Here is a 17417-nt window from a genome sequence, read left to right on the forward strand (position 1 = left end):
TCTACGGCTTCAGTAATTTCTTAAGTACCATCATTGCTACTCTTCACTTTTACCTGACTAGTGTCTCTTAAGTACCATTGTTAGTACTTTTTTCCTGATTTTAGGCCTCTAGTTAATTTATTTAAAAAAAAAAAAAAAACTTTTGATGTTATGTTGTCCTATCTCGTCTTCATTCTTGCTGGTTGGGGTCGAAGCCAAATCTCAGCACTGACTTGGCCATATACCAAAGCTCGAGAGCTTCTACTAGCTTGAGGCTATAACCTATCCCATGGTGCTTAGCGACTGTTCCCCAGATCTTGTTTGCCACTTGAAGCTTCGGGATTGTCTTCGCTGGCTCAGATTAGTAAAATTTTGTATTATAGGTTCATAGGTTAGTACTAGGCTATCGCCCCTAGGGCCTATACAAGTCTAGCCATAACAATTCCCTGCATATTTCTTCCCACAATATTTACTTCCCTGGACCCCTGTCTAGCAGGGCGACTGACATGATCCCCAGGGTGAATTTCCTATCTTCCATCCAATCATCAAGGTTCATTTTGAAGAGGGCCAAGGAGGTGCTCTGCTTGACATGTATGGGCAGTCTATTCCTGAGTATTATACTCTGTTTTTGGATAACTTCTCCTAAAACTTACTGCTTATTCTTAGTTTACCTTTCCCAGTTATAGTGTAGTGCCTTTTTGTGTGATTGTATTATTCTTGGCTATATTTTCTTTGCGGCTGTCCTTTTGGGCCTTGTTTTCTCTCTTCCCCTTATCTAGTTAAAGAATCCATTTCAGTTAAAGGATTCATTCACCTTCTTTCCTCCCTTAAGGAGTCACCGTTTAAATTAGAGGCTTCTCCTCGGGTTGGAAGAGATTGTATTTTAATTTAGACACTTCCCCTCCTCCCTATCCTTTCCATTGTTTTCTTGTAAAAAAAAGTCCTTTCTGTCTTGCTTCTACCTTTTATAGTAGTTTAAAATTTGCTGTTGTGTTAGTTGTTTCACAGCTAAACATGTCTAAAGAATCTGTTAAGGAGCACAAACTATCTGGATTTAAAAAGTGTGATTCATGCACTCAGAAAATGTTTATAATGGATGGACACACAAGTTGTGTCTACTGTCTAGGACCAGTCCATCTCCAAGACTCCTGCTCCATTTGTCATAGCTTCAGTGCAAGGGTCTTACAGGAGAGGAAAAATAAGCTCATTTTAAGGGGATTGTTGAAAGTTAAAAAAGGTAATCAGACTGCAAAACTGGATAAGTCGAAAAGGGCTGCTTTGTTGGCTCCTGTGTCTGAGCCGTCAAGCAGTTTCAAAGATACAGCATCCTCGGATCTGAAAGTTATCACTTCTGATAAATCTGGTCCTCCCTTGGTTCCATCTGTCTCCTTGGAACTGTTGCAGAGCCAAAAAAGGAGTCAGTCACCATCGTTGGAACCTGTTCATTCAGTGCCACAATCTCCTGTGTTACAGTGTCTGTGGCAGGTAGCTACAAATCGTCAAGCCATTCCTCTCGATCCTCCAGATTATCGGACGATGATGTGAAGCGGATCATGAAGAGGTTGCTCTGGACCCAAGCCCTAGCAAAAATTCTCTCGAGCCCAGCCCATCAGAGCGTGAAGCTGACAACTGTACCTCAGATAACATCGATTCCTCCTCCGACTCGAATTAGTTCGGAGCCAGAGATTATGGAAGTCATTGTGCTGGAACCGGCGGAGCCAGTAATCTCTCCTGATATCTCGACTCTGATGTCTGCTCTGATCTCATCGATGTTGCCTTCCATTGAAGGATCTGGGGGTTGACACTCCCTGGTCAGCTCCAGGAGGGAGAGAAAAGTCGAATCCATGTCAGAGCCGACTCTCCCACTTGACGCTTTGGCTTAGGTGAGTTTTGCTCCCACATCAGCCTCAAAGCCACTCTCCTTGTTACCAGAGAGACCTCCCGGGCCCTCAGGACTGGAGTCTCTGGCAGCCCAGGATCGCAGTCCCTTTGAGTCGATGCAGAATGTGCTCTCCACTGAGTCTGCTCCACCTTCAGCTCCAGCCTTTCTTCCCCAAAAAGGGCCGGTGTCCACCTCTTCATCATCTCTGCATCACCCCCAGAGTAGAGAGTCAGTGCCCCAGAAAACTCCAATGGATGGAACCTCCTCTTCCAATACCTCCCCGGAACATCACCCTGAGGAGGTCGCTCGGAAGAGACAGTGTAAGAGGAAGCATGTAGACTCCCCTGAGTCTGTCACTTCTGATATTGACTTGGAGGATTCAGAAGGGTTCCCATGGTCACCCTCTGAGGATATCTTTTTTTTCAGACATCCTGGAGATCCTTAAGCAGAGGGGCGGCTGGAAGTCCCTTTCCCCTTCTGAAGATGAGTCGGTATACCTGGAGGCATTTGGCTCTCGCCCCTCCACCTCTTGGGTGTCTCCACCTTTCAACCCTCTCCAGGGTGTCGTGAGTCAGAAGGTATGGGACTCCCCAGAATCAGTGGACCCCATTCCGTAGAGGCCAAATACATTTATTACGGCCCCAGAGGACAGACAGTATCTAACTAAGGGAGTTCCAGTAGATGCGATGGTGGTGGCTGTAGCCACAAAGAAGGAGTTAGCTGAAACTTCTGCATCTGTCCATCCACCCAATAAGGAGTCTCACACAATGGACAGGTACGGGAAGTGTACTTTCTCTTTAGTGGCCTTTATCTTGCGGTTGCTGAATTATTTATCACATTTTACCTGACTTCAGAGGGATCTCCTAAAAGAGCTGGGAGATACCCTACAAGGTGCTACAGCCCAGGATTTATCAGATAAGATTAATTCTCAGCTTGCAACCTTAACCTCCATCACTAACTCCTCCATCTGCCTCATTTCCTATGCAGCCGATGGAGTGAGCAGGGCAGCAGGCACAGGAATAGCTCTTTGGACACATTCCTGGATGTGCCTTTGTGAGTTGCGAGTTTACCAAACCCTTCAGATATTTCTTCATTGACACCCCTTTTAATGGCTCATCCTTCTTCGGGCTGAAAGAGAAAGAGACTCTCACAAGGAGCCAACAAGATGGTAAGACTCTATCTGCCATCGGAGTCTGTTTTTCAGTCCCTACCAGATGCTATTCTAAAGGTCAGAAGAGTGGAAAGCTGTGGCTCCGGTCCAAAGGAGCCTTATCTGACGCTCATGGTTATCCTTCCTCCAGGGGCAGAGAGAGAAATAACAATGGAAGATGCCATCCACGTGGCAGAGGGGGGCTGCAGATCCAGGGTGACAAAGATACTTTCTCTGGTTGGCCCTTCCAGCGCTCCTAAAAGGAGGCCCGACTGTCCACCTCTGGAGGCAGTCAGGGGGAGACTATTGCTGTACCCAGAAGCCTGCCTGAATTTGACTCAAGACAAATGGGTACAGTCCATTATATCCAGGGGTTACAACATTCCCTTTCACTGTTCACCTCATTTGTCAAAGTTTATCCCAGACATTCCACCCAGTCAAAGGGATCAAGCAACACTAGAAATTCAAACATTGCTAGAAAAAAGAGTCATCCAAGAAGTCCCCGCAGACCAGCTAGGATCTGGAATTTACTCAAGGTTCTTTTTAATTCCAAAAAAGACAGGGGACTGTAGACCCATATTGGATCTCAGCAGACTAAACAAGTCGGTGAAGAAGACAAAGTTCCAGATGGTAACACTGCAGTCTATACTCCCGTTTCTGGGACAAGACAGTTGGATGTGCTCATTAGATCTTCAGGACGTGTACTACCACATAAAGATGGACAGGCGCTCCAAAAGATTTCTACAATTCCAACTGGGAGCCAGAACTACCAGTTCAGAGCTCTGCCCTTTGGACTCACCACAGCCTCCAGAGTGTTTACCAAAAGAATGGCAGTAGTCACGGCTCAGCTGAGATGTCAAAGATTCCAGGTGTTTCCATACATAGACAACTGGCTCCTAACTGCCACCACCAAGCAGCAACTCATCAAAGCCAGGGACTACACCATCCATCTCTTCTCAAAACTAGGCATTGCTATAAATGCAGAAAAATCTGCCTTGCTGCCATCACAGTGTATTACCTTTATGGGTGAAGATTTAAACACAAATGACATGTTGGCAAAACTGCCTCAAGAAAGGATTCAAATGTTACGCAGTCAAGTGCTTATCTTACTCAACAAGAAAAAATTACAGGCAAGATTTGTCCTCAAGGTCCTAGGCTCTATGGCAGTGACAATAACACTAGTTCCCCTGGCATGACTCACATGCGATAATTACAGTGGCTACTCTTCACTCAATGGTCCATACAGGAGTTATCCATGTCTCACGAGGTTCTCATTACAGACTCCTGCAAGAGGGACCTGCTTTGGTGGATCCAGTCCACTCAGGTAACAATGGGCAGACTGTTTGTACTTCCCCAACCTGTCGCTACAGTAACCACGGACATGTCCCAGATAGGGTGGAGAGGGGCATTATCTGGGACAGATGGTCTAAGGGGTTTGGAGAAATCATGAGTGCCATTTGCACATCAATGTCCTAGAGATGAGGACGGTGCTTCTGGCATTGCAAGCATTTCAGAACTCTCTTCTCAGGGGTCTATTGCAATTCAGACAGACAATATGTCGGTGGTATGGTACATCAACAAACAAGGGGGAGGACCAGATCCTACCCCCTATGTCAAAAGGCCCAGAGAGTTTGGCAAGGGGTGATATCTTCTGAATGCTTTCTGACAGCAATGGACATCCCATGGAAATCCAACTTCATTGCAGACAGGCTAAGCAGAGTGATTCTCATGCCTCATAAGTGGTCCCTGAATCAGGACGTTGCAAATCGAATTTTTCGTAAATGGGGCCAGCCTTGCTGCGACCTTTTTGCCACTCCCTTCAGTGCCAAATGCAGCAACTACTTTGTCCTCATTTCCCCTGCAGGGGAGTCACCGAGGGATGCACTTACCCACGACTGGCCCCTGGGACTTTTTTATGCTTTTCCCCCATTTCCTTTGATTCCAAAAGTTATTCAGAAAGCCAAGTCTTTGAGTCACAGGTTAATCCTCATTGCTCCATACTGGCCTCGTCAGATTTGTTTCCCTTTCCTTTGGCCCCACCTTCAGGAAGACCCATGGATCCTGGACCCAGTGCCGGATCTTCTCATGCATCAGTCAGTAACGCTGCATCCTGCCCTTCAGAGCCTCGAGCTGATAGCTTGATTTCTCCACTTCCAATCTTAGCCAGCCTTCCAGAATTACTCCCTTAGTACACCACATTTTGGTCTCCTCACACAAAAAGACAACTAGGAAACTACGCAAGCAAATGGAAAAGGTTCTCTTGTTGGGCGGACAAAAAACACATAGATCCTTTTACAGCCTCTATACCACCAATTTTGGAATTCCTGACAGAAATTTTTAATCAAGGAGCAGTGACAGCCACTATCTGAGTTCAGCTAGCTGCTATATCTAATTATCATGTGGGGAACTCGGATCCAATATAATGTCCCACAATTTATGCAAGGCCTTCCTCAGGGGTACTTTCCTGTTAAGACCTCCTGTAAGAGAACCTCCTCCCCCCATGGGATCTAAATTTAGTATTATCAGCATTGATTATTCCCCCCTTTGAACCATCCTCTTGTTCTTTAAAATTTTTATCCTGGAAGACTCTCTTTCTAATAGCAGTTACTTCAGCTGAGAGGGTTTCAGAGTTGCAGGCCTTATCCATCCATCCTCCCTGTTTGATCTTCCACAATGATAGAGTTTCCCTCAGAACAAATCCCTCCTTCTTACCAAAAGTCTGTTCTGAAACAAATTTAAACCAATCTATAGAATTGCCTTTGTTTTTTCCTAATTATAGCAACAAGGCCGAATATAAGCTTCACCAATTGGATATAGACAACTGTGTTTTTATTTACACAGGACAAAAGATTTCAGAAAATCAGATCAATTGTTTGTGTCCTATTCAGAAACAAAAAAAGCCGGGCAGTCTCAAAAGTTATTTTGTCCAAATGGCTTACTGAGATTATCAGATATGTTTATCAATCTCATAATAATGAACCGCCAGGGAAAGTGAAAGGACATTCAACCAGAGCAGTGTCTACTGCCATTGCCTTTCAATCCAGACTTCTGTTGGATTCAATTTGCGCTGCTGCTACATGGGTTAATCCTCACACCTTTATCTCTCATTACAAAGTAGATGTGGCCTCCCGGAACAAGGCATCCTTTGGTTCCACTGTCCTGAAGAATTTATTCCCTTGAGCCACCCAACAGAAAGGTGCTGGGGACTCTGTCCCAACTAGCAAGAATGAAGGTGAGATAGGACATCATAACATAAAGAAGTTATGTACTCACCATAATGTTCCATGTTTTTTGTCCAGTATCTCGCCTTCATTCTTGCATCCCACCCAGCCATCCCCCTCCTGGAGGATCTAGAGGAATTTTTACAATTGACAAATATGGTCTGATTCCCATCTTGCCTTCCCTTTACCTTTATGACCAATATATTTCTTATATTTTCCCTTTCTATGTTAATCATATCATAGGGAGCTCTCTCCCTCAAACAAGATCTGGGGAACAGCCGCTAAGCACCATGGGATAGGTTATAGCCTCAAGCCAGTAGAAGCTCTCAAGCTTTGGTATATGGCCAAGTCAGAGCCAAGATTCAGCTCCAAACCCAACTAGCAAGAATGAAGGTGAGATACTGGACAACAAACATGGAACATTATCTTTTTAACCTTTCTTGCTTCTTGGTGCGTGTGTGTGTGTGTGTGTGTGTGTGTGTGTGTGTGTGTGTGTGTGTGTGTGTGTGTGTGTGTGTGTGTGTGTGTGTGTGTGTGTGTGTGTGTGTGTGTGTGTGTGTGTGTGTGTGTGTGTGTGTGTGTGTGTGTGTGTGTGTGCGTGTGTTAGTGCAGCCTTTTTTCTGTTTTGGTAGACAAGCCTGTTAAAGCAACTTCTGGCTTCAAAAGATGCCAGAAATGTAACAGGAAGTTTCCTAATTCAGACTAACACACTCTTTATGTCTATTGCTTAGGAGTAGTACATGTATAAGAGGACTGTGCAGTATGCCCCAGTTTTAGTCATAGAAATTTAATTGAATGCAGAAATAAACTCATTTTAAAAGGTCTTCTTAAATCGTACTTTGATGAGGCCTTATCTCATCCCAAAACAAAGGCAAGTTCATCTTCATCTGCTACTTATCCTGTATTAAGTCAAAGAAACAGTCAGTCAGTTCCAGCATGTTCTTTGGAACTGCCAAGTAAAATGCCCAAATCTCCCATGGTTCCTAGAGTCCCCTCAGAACCATTGGGTCAAGTGACTCAGTCTTCCCTACCATCGCTACCTGTTACTGCACCAACTTCTTCGGCCCCGATACTATCAGTGCCTGTTTCAGCATCGACTACATCGACAGTGATGTCAGTTATGGACATGTCTTCTTCTTCGTTGCCAGCCAGAACCACAGAACTGAAGGAGTTTTCATTTAAAGCTTTACCATGTAACAGATACTCATCCATGGTGCATCCCATTGTGGACCATCATCCCAATCCTTTTTTGGAGAAACATCCACCTAGATTCCCTTCAGTTTCTTCAGTCCGATCCTTCAAGAGTCTAGCCAAATCTGACATTGTGAGATTGGTGGATCAGCTCCTGGAGTTGAGGGGATTCCCTCCTTCCATGGTTCCTAGCAATATTAGCTCTGGAACCTTGCTTTCTTCCACTCTAGCCTTTATTTCTCCTTCAACTCCAGTGGAGCTTTAGGAGCCCCTGGTACTGATCTTTCCAGCTTTGACTGTTTCAGTGCTGGACAGAGCTTCTCCTCCAGCATTGATAGTTACCCTGAGTTTTTTGGGTTTGTCAGATCTGGAGATCTGCCAGGGTCAGGGCTTCATTGCTGGTTCCAAGGAGCAGGGTTCAACTCTGATCCTTTTGGAGCCCTCAATGCCCCTTGGTGCTTTGGCATATGTAAACTCGACTCTAGCTTCGGCTTCAGAGATGACCTCCTTGGTGCAGGGTGGGACCACAGTTCCGAAGGAGTTGATTTTCTTTCCAGGCTCCCATCCCTTTATGGGGGGGGGGGGCTTCCTTCCAGGTGATGGAGAGAGCCTTGACCATTGTGGGCAAACATTCTACCACTAGTCTTTTCCCCGAGACAGAGGGCACAAAGACTTAGGATCAAACCAAACCACAGTAGCAATGTCTTTTTCGGATACCTCTCCGGAACACCCCACGAAGAGGTTCCTTTGAAGAGAAAGTACAAGAGGAAGCACTTGGACTCACCAGAAGAGCCCTTCACAGAAGATACTGATTTTGATGAGGGGAAGGCTCCCCTAAGTCACCCCCTAAAGATTTTTCCTTTGGGGATATCCTTGAGATGCTAAAACAGACGGGTGGCTGGATTTCCCTCCAGCCTTCCTCAGAAGAAGAGGCTTTTCATGCTCAGCCCTCTACCTTTTGGATCTCTCCACCCGCTGACAATCTCATTGAGCTGATTGCTGAGCAGGCTTGGAAGTTACCTAACTCTATCAAGCCAATTTCAAAGAGACCTAACCATATACTTTCAGCCCCTCAGGATCAGCAATACTGGGCCAAGGGAATTCCTGTAGATGCCATGGTGATAGCTGCATTCACCAAGAAGGAACTTGCTGATGAAAGTCCTACTATCCATCCTCCTAACAAAGCATCTAGAACAATGGATAGATTTGGGAAGTGCGTATATGCTTCATCGACCTTCACTCTCAGATCCTTGAATTACATGGCACATTTTACCAGACTACAAAGAGATCTGACTAAAGCGCTATCAGATACTCTTGCAGGAACAGTAGCTGAAGGAGTTTGAGACAAAGTGGCTTCTCAGTTCGCCACCCTAGAATCCATTTCCATCTCGTGCATGTGGCTAATTGCACATGCGGTTGAAGGGATGACAAGAGTAGCAGGTTCAGGCATAGCCATCAGGAGACATGCCTGGCTGTGCTTATGTGATTTTGCGGAGCCATTTAAGTCTTCTTTCATCAATTGACGGCACTTCCGTCTGGTCCCAAAGTTAAAGACACTCTGGCCAGATGTGAGAAAGATGGGAAGACCGTTTTGGCCATGGGCGTATGCTTTTCCACTCCTCAATGGCCCTATTTCAGGAACCAGAGAAGTGGGAGGCTACAGTTCAAAAAGTCCCAAGGGCCCTTTCAGGATTCGTGTGGCAATGATTCCCTCCGGGGCAGAGGGGGGAGTAACAATGAAAGACGCCATGCAAGAGCCAGAAGTGGTCCGCAGAATCAGCATTCCAGGGATTCTTTCCCTGCTAATTCCTATCAGCATTCCTGAAAAGAGACTTGATTGCCTTCCTCAGGAGGCAATCGGGGGACCATTATCCCTGCACCAATCTGCCTGGCTAAGGATAACTACTGACAGTTGGGTGCAGACAATTATAACAAGAAGTTACAATATCCCTTTTTCAGAGGAACCAAAAAGGCTAAGAGGAACCCCAGACATTCCACCCAGTCACAGGGATGCAGCAGTCTTAGAAATTCAAAAACTGTTTGACAAAAGATTCATACAAGCATTCCCACCAGACCAGAGAGGATCCTGGATTTACTGAAGATTCTTCTTAGTGCCAAAGAAAACAGGGGACTGGAGACCAATTCAGGATCTCAGTCAGTTGAGCAAACCAGTTCAACAAAACAAATTACGGATGGTCTTGGTTCAGTCTGTACTTCCATTCTTGAAAAAAGACAATTGGATGTGCTCAATAGATCTTCAGGATGCGTATTACCATATAAAAATTCCAGCTGGGAGCCAGTCACTGTCAGTTCAGGGCACTGCCCTTTGGTCTCACCACAGCCCCCAGGGTGTTCACCAAATGCATGGCAGTGATAGCAGCTCACCTCAGACTGCTAGGATTTTGAGTGTTTCCATACCTACATGACTGGCTGCTTACAGCTCCCACCAGGTGTCAACTTGTAAATGCATGAGATTATACTCTTCTGCTTTGTTCTGACTTAGGAATATCTATAAACTATGAAAAATCCTATTTAGAGTCATCTTAACAATTGGAATTCATTGGAGCTATGCTCGATACTGCCACCAGTATTGCCTCTCTTCCCATAGAAAGACTACAAAGAATAAGATCACAAGTCAGCCAGTCATTCGCAAGAAAGCAACAGCAAGGCTCCTTCTACAAACTCTAGGATCAGTGGGAGCCTCTGTCACTCTAGTCCCTTTGGCGAGATATCACATGTGAATTCTTCACTGGCTCTTGGCGTCCCAGTGCTCCTTACTGAATCGGCCAATGTCCCATCTTGTTATGATCACCAATTGATGTAAGGAATACCTGCGTTGATGGTTTCATGCCAACAAAATCTTGTCGGGCCGTCCCTTTGTCCCTCCTCAACCCCAAGCCATAGTGACCATGGACGCGTCCCAGATAAGGTGGGAGAGCATTATCTTGGAAAGACAGTCCAAAGCACATTCTAGAGATGAAGGTAGTACTGTTAGCACTGCAGGCATTTTAAGAAACCCTCCCTTTGGGAATAATTGTAATTCAAACAGACAATCGAGTAGAACTATCTTCATGACTCATGAGTAGTCTCTCAATCCAGTGGTGGCGGAAAAGATATTCAGCCACTGGAGCCAACCTTTCTGCAACCTGTTCACATCCCCTCTGAACAACAAGTGCAGCAGTTACTTTGTCCTAATCCTTCCCCCGAGGCAGTCGCTGAGAAATGATGTCCTTCATGATTGGCTCCCCCAGTCTATTATATGTTTTTCTCCTGATTCCTCTAATTTCCCAGTTTCTAAAAATACCCAACAGGTCGGAGAACTGAATAATTCTCAACACCCCATTCTGGTCTCAACAGATCTGATCTCCCTTTCCTCCTCACCTACTTCAGAAACTCTGGATTCTGGACCCAGCTCCAGACCTATTGTCGCACCCACAGGGGATGGTTCATCCAAATCTTCAGTATCTCAAGCTCACTGTATGGCTTCACCAATTCCCATGATCTCCAGACATTCTTCTCTAACCTCCCTGGTCCAACCCATTATTCTAGCCCACCACAAACCTTCAACAAGAAAATTGTACCTTAACGAGTGGCTTAAGTTTACTAAATGGTCGCCAGACTTTAATCTTGATCTATATTCTGCCCCTGTTGATGGAGTTCTGGAATTTTTGACTTTACTGCTTGAAACAGGAGCTTCAGCCTCTACTCTACTATACAAGTGCATCTTGTTGTGATCTCTGACTTTCATTTTGGTTTAAATGGTTCATCCCTGATATCCCATAAGGTTTGCAAAGCCTTTTTGAAAGGAACCTTAATGCTCAAACCTCCATATAAAGAACCCTCCATACCGTGGGATATGAAACTTCAGTATCTTACCTGTTATCCTTTCAAACTTTCCACTAGTTGTGACTTGAAGTTTTTGTCATGGAAAACTTTATTTTTGATAGCTATCACTTCTGCTAGAAGAATATCTGAAATTCAGTCCTTATCCTGCAAACCTCCCTGTCTAATCTTTCATAAGGACAGGGTCTCCCTGTAAACAAATCCCTCCTTCCTACCAAAGGTTGGATCAGAGTCAAATATCAGTCAGACTATACAACTGCCTGTCTTTTTTCCCAGCTACTCCAGTAAAGGGGAGTCCTGTCTGCACTTACTGGATGTGCACTGACAATTACATTTCTATCTTCACAGAACAAAGGAAATCAGAAAGTCCGATCAGCTATTTATTTCCTTTCTTCAGTCACTTTGGGAAGTCCAGTCTTTAAAGCTACCCTAGCTAAATGGCTTAAAGACTGTATCACTTTTGTCTATAACAAAAAGGGAGTGCACCTACCAGGACCTGTAGACGCCTATTCAACTAGAGCAATACCAGCTTCTGGAGTTTTTCATGCCAGAGCTTCCTTAGGTGATATTTGTGCCGCAGCAACATGGGCATCTCCTCATACATTTATTATGCATTACAAACTGGACCTGGTCTCTAGGGGACGTGTATCATTTGACTCAATGGTGCTCAGGAATATTCTTCCATGAGACCTCCCAAGATTCAGGTAGTTAGGGACTCTGTCCTACAGTCAAGTATTATGTGAAGATTGACAACATCAGCTAAAGAAGTTATGTCTTATCACAACATCCCATCTTTGTTGTCGATCTTCACTAATCCTTGACATCCCCCCCTCCTTCTCCCTGCCCTTTGGATCTGTTGATGGATCAGATCTCTTCAAAGATTGGCTTCATGATAGAGACACAAATAGATCTCTAATCTGTTATTTATGCTTGTCACTATTGTTTGCAAACTCGATCTGAGGTAATCTTGTGAAGAGCATTACGGATAGAACTTAGCTCGAGAGTTTTTGGTAGATGCGAGCTGGAATAATGTCCAAGTCAGTTCCAAGGCTAGGAACTCAGCCCACAGGATTAGTGAAGATCTACAACACAGATGGAAAGTTATGGTAAGACATAACTTCTTTTTTTTCTACTTGAGTCTTATATTTACTCTTAATAAAATATGACTGGAGTAAAGAAAAACTCAACTATTTTAATTCATTTTACATCTAGAGAAAAAGGTTTGTTTATTTGCTGGATATACTTAGCCTCTGTTCCTGTCCTTCAAATTACAAAAAAGAAGAAATCAAACATGCATCCTGTCACAATTTATTAAATAAAGATTCTGAATCTCGTAGTTATTTGTGATAATTCTATGAGATATATATATGTTACATGAATATGTAATTCTTCTTGTTACCTTTGGAAATGTTATCAGTCTTTTTTTTCCTGAAAACAGGTGAACATTTCTGAGGTACAAAAGGTGCTGATTATGGCATTAGCAGAGGATGGAAATTATAATCGAGCTCTTTTCCATTCAGCACTCATGTCCATCTTTCCTGTTCTTATATATTTCTGGAGACGGTAAGCACTTGCTGAGCAATGCAAACATGCAAGATGAGCATGTTGATCATGCTGGTTTTAATTAGTATCGTCATAGTAAGGAATTCATTTGAAATATTGTGATCTGTCTTTTTCTGGTTTCAAAGAATATAATAAAATTAAGTGCTTCATATTCAAAATATTACAAGTGCAAGACGTAGAATTTCAGAGCCTCGTATATAATCTGTGTTTCAGTTTAAGTATTTTTTGAAAGAGACTGCCCCCAGCCCCCCCCAAACATCTTTTTTACTTAAATACACTATCCCTAAGATCGGCTTATCTTGGAGATAGGGGAATATTTTCAGATAATATAGCTTTGAACTTACCCCCACTCTCATACCTGAAAAAATTCTTGAAAACACACTGGCTATGCCCCTGCTCTAATCCTGATTAGTGACTTTCTCTAAAATGTATGTGTTTTATCTCAATTGTTTTGTTTGATAAAGTGTATGAACTGCTTGCTCAATCAGTGTCTGTAACTTATGTAACATGTATTTACTATATGTTTTCTCTATGTATTGTATTTTTTTCTTTTTTTCGAGCTTTTCTCCCCAGGCATCCTCTGAAAATGGACATGTATCTAGTTGGACTATCCCAGTCAACAAATGTAAAATAAATAAATAAAATAAAGAAATACCTCTCAAGTGTGTAAGTTTTTGCAGAATGTCCAGATTTTAGATTTTTGCCTCATGTTTTTGATCTATTCCTCATAAAATGTTAGTTTACTGGCAAATCATTGGCAAATCATTGAGGAGTGAATTCAGAAAATAGTAACAGACCTTTGAGTTTCAGACTTCCTACTTTTCAGAAAATGTATGCTAATGCAACATGTTATTCTATCGACTTTCAAGTTTGTAAGAGCGATATTTAAAAATTGCCTCTAATTTTGGGCCTTTGTCCCCTCATTTTACATGGCTTTGTCCAGATTACTTGGTCTTAGAGGTTGAGACATATGCCTGCTCTTCGTGGGGTCTCAGTTATGCTGCTGTGCTGCCTGGAATTTCAGCAGCCATCCAGAGTTATTCATTTATAGCACAAATGTGAAAAGTTAAATGACATTTTATTCTACACACTGAACAGAATGCATTCTTATATTTTTATCTGATTTACTTCACCTTGAAGTAAGCTGGATGTTTTACCTTATGTGATTTTATTCAGTGTTACCGTACATTTTACTGTTTGCTTAAAAATGTTTTGTGTTTACACATTCACATAGATTTTCAATGCATTTTTAAAGTGATTTTGTGCTTTCTTCTGCTTTTCTTCAATGCTGCTGTTTTATACATTTTCCAGCAAGTTTTTGGCCAAGTGTTAGCTTTTAATAATCTGTAGGAGTGGTTCTGTATCAAGGAATAAAAAGTAATAAAAATTCTACTATATTCTGGAAGTAGGCATTTTTCACTAAATTCTTAGCCAATCTTGTGTCGGTTCTTTAGTTTTCTTTCTGGGATAAACTGTGTAAAGCACCATTCTGGGCAGCAGTTTGCAGTACTGCACTAGACAGAGGCAGACTCTTCTAGTGTTAAATTCTCTAAAAAAGAGCCTAACCTACTGATTAGATTCACTCCCAGTACTATATAACCAGGACCTTTTCTTATTCATCTTGTCTTTAATGTATTATCTCCCTTACACTAGAATTACGAACCATTTTAAAGTGATTCTTAATCCACATTCTAGCAATATTACTTATCCGTTTTTCACTTCAAACATGAGTTATATAGTAATAAATCTCTAAGCTTCATTCCTGTGATAGCAAATATATATTATTTCCATTGGACTACTAACTACTTAAAATTTGTCTTAAAATCAAATAATATTACATTCCTGTACTGTATTCTTGGACTAAAACAGAAGGTCATCCAGTTTGTTTACCCTCATTTGGCAGGCTCATAGCACTTCATTTACTTGGGCACCATGTAACAATTGCCTGAGGTTCACAGGCAGTGAATTACAAAACAGGAGGCCTCCCTCTCACCAAGACAACCTGCAAGCAACACATCCAGCCACTGCATTCCACATGAATATATAGTAAACTATCATATATATTGATGCTGTTATAAAGTTCCTGCCTCGGCTTCCAAGACATAGTGAATCTAGGGTCAGCATAAATCAAACAGTACAACATAACACTAGCACATTAAAGGGTCACCAAGTAATTAACCACTCCAAACTAGTGCACCTAGACACTTTTCTAACAAAAAAATGTACTAGCGATTGGTGATTGCATTCTCAGACATACTGACTCAACTCCCATGAGGCTGAACTTGGAGATTGTGACAGTAAGTTGACTTTCAGGAGCCAAGATTTACAGCATAACAAAGACTAGAGACCCTTAAACCAAACAAATATGATAATGACATGGTACTGGTCCATGGGGGTTTGAACAACCTGTTGAGGAAAATCTTGAGGGATATGTAAAGAGGCATGACAGAACTTTCCATGCATATCACAAATTCAGTTAAGACCCAAGCTTTGAGTAGAATCCTTCTTTTCTTCTCCTGAAATGATAACAGAGTACAGGGAAAAGATGACTGGCTTCAAAAATTGGCTCCCCAGTTGGTGTTATTCTAGGAGAATCTAGTATATGTCAGCAATGGAGGATGGCAGTCACTCTTGCTCTGCAAAGGATGTTTTGCACATTTTGTTCCAGGGATTCTACATAAAGGCCAAAGCCTCTGTTGCCACATAGTACCTTTTTGGGGAGAGTCAAGCTACTGCATCTCCCAGCCTTAAAAAAAAAAAAAAAAAAAATGTGAAGCACAAGACCACATCAAGGTATCTCTGTTCAATGCCAGAAGTCTAAGGGATTTCCAAGATGGCTGCACACTGATCAACAGCATAACTTCAGCTCTTCTAGGCCTAGATGACAGCAAAGAAGAAATTTGGAACAACTGAAAGAAAATTAACAAGAAAAGTTGAAGAGAAAACACTTTCTGGGAAGGATTTTGCAGCTGTTAAAAAGCAGTTCAAGCTTCAGCTTTGGTTCAAGAGATAGTTTCCATTAACATAGAGGAAAAGTAAGTCAAATGTACTCAGAGGTGATTCAAATAAATGAAACAGTGAAGTAATATATCAATTCAAACAAGCAATGGCTGGACAAATAGAAAAAAAAGCTTTAACTAGTCTGTAACAAAAGGAGCTACTGCCAGCTCAACTATCTGGAATTTTGTAAATAATTATGTCATTTGTGAATATTAATATGATTTATGTAGAAGTATGACAGGGGGATATTGCCAGCACAGCTGTCAGGAATTTTGTGATTGTGAATGTCAACATGATTTTTGTGCTTGTGTTACAAATGTATTAAAACTGTATGATATGTGTATATGAAACTGCTGGTACATAATTGTGTGTGAAAAGAGTTTGTACAGTACTTAGCTTAAAGATGCATCCACAGTGTACCCTACTGGAAAATAATATAAATGTATATACATTATCCACTATCATAACTGTGTAAATGTATATGTTTTAACAGTGGGAGCTGGCACATAGAAGGTTAATTTGCAAAACTTCAGAAAAAAATAGTTGAAATTAAATAGTTTTATAGACACATAATAAAAAGAGATGGTTTCAATGCAGCAAGGAGACAGGATGTCTAAAACTAGGGAGTCTTCTGCATTGCTTTGTAAGTGTTTTATTGTTTTATGTCTTCCAGCAGCTGCAGAGATTTGAGGGATATGTATTTTTCACAGAAAGATGCTAAATGCTGGCAGTGTCTGGCAATGGGGGGTTTCACCTCAGCTAGTCAGATGACAAGAAGTGATGTCATGCTGCAAGTATCCTAGCAGCAATATTTGAGATATTAATTTAAAAACTCTCTGAGAGAGAGAGAGAGACTGAGCATTTTGTATTTGTCTTTGACCTGACAACAATATCAGCTAGAAGATCCATTCACCATACTTGCCTTGCTGTAACAGTAAGTTTCTAGGGTATAGTATTTTTTTTAGATATAGTTAAGAATATAGTAAAGATTACTTTAGATGTTTTCTGTATTTATTTGAGACTACCCTGCAATGTTGTTTTAAATATTTCCTGTGATTTTGAACTCTGAAGTTAATGTGATGATTTACTGAGTATTTTCTTGTTCTTTTATTATTTATTATTAAATATATTTAAACATTTCATGGTGGCTGATATTTGTGAGACATATTTAAGCTCTGAGAGTATTTGCATATTTATTTGGTGACACTGTGTGGACCACTCCTAATAGCCCTGCTCTTGAGCAAACTACCATTTGGGTTTATAGTAGCATTACATAGTAAGATTGGGCACCCTTTGTTAAGGGCCTTAAAGTAGCTGATAAGGAGTTGGCTCATGGCTGTAATAACTACCTTATAGTCTGGGCAATAGGGGGCATAGCTAGTGAACCTGTGCCAGCCTTTCCTAGGTGTGTGTGTGTGTGTGTGCGTGTGTGTGCGTGTGTGTGTGTGTGTGTGTGTGTGTGTGTGTGTGTGTGTGTGTGTGTGTGTGTGTATGTGTGTCTGTGTGTGTGTGTGTGTGTGTGTGTGTGTGTGTGTGTGTCTGTGTGTATGTTTATGTATAAATCAAATCTCAAAGAGTGTGTTTGTCA

At 42.1% G+C, this 17417-nt stretch overlaps 1 protein-coding gene across 1 annotated transcript in view; it reads left to right on the forward strand.

Annotated features, from left to right (window-relative positions):
* RGSL1 (regulator of G protein signaling like 1) overlaps positions 1-17417 on the forward strand; it is a 1267980-nt gene that overhangs the window by 903088 nt on the left and 347475 nt on the right. The window contains exon 16 of the mRNA XM_044086788.1: positions 12705-12829. Coding sequence (XP_043942723.1) covers positions 12705-12829 — 125 coding nt within the window. The remainder of the gene's footprint in view (positions 1-12704; positions 12830-17417) is intronic.

This window comes from Protopterus annectens, chromosome 10.part0 (assembly GCF_019279795.1).
Source record: "Protopterus annectens isolate FY-2018-M chromosome 10.part0, PAN1.0, whole genome shotgun sequence".
NCBI classification, from domain to species: domain Eukaryota; kingdom Metazoa; phylum Chordata; order Ceratodontiformes; family Protopteridae; genus Protopterus; species Protopterus annectens.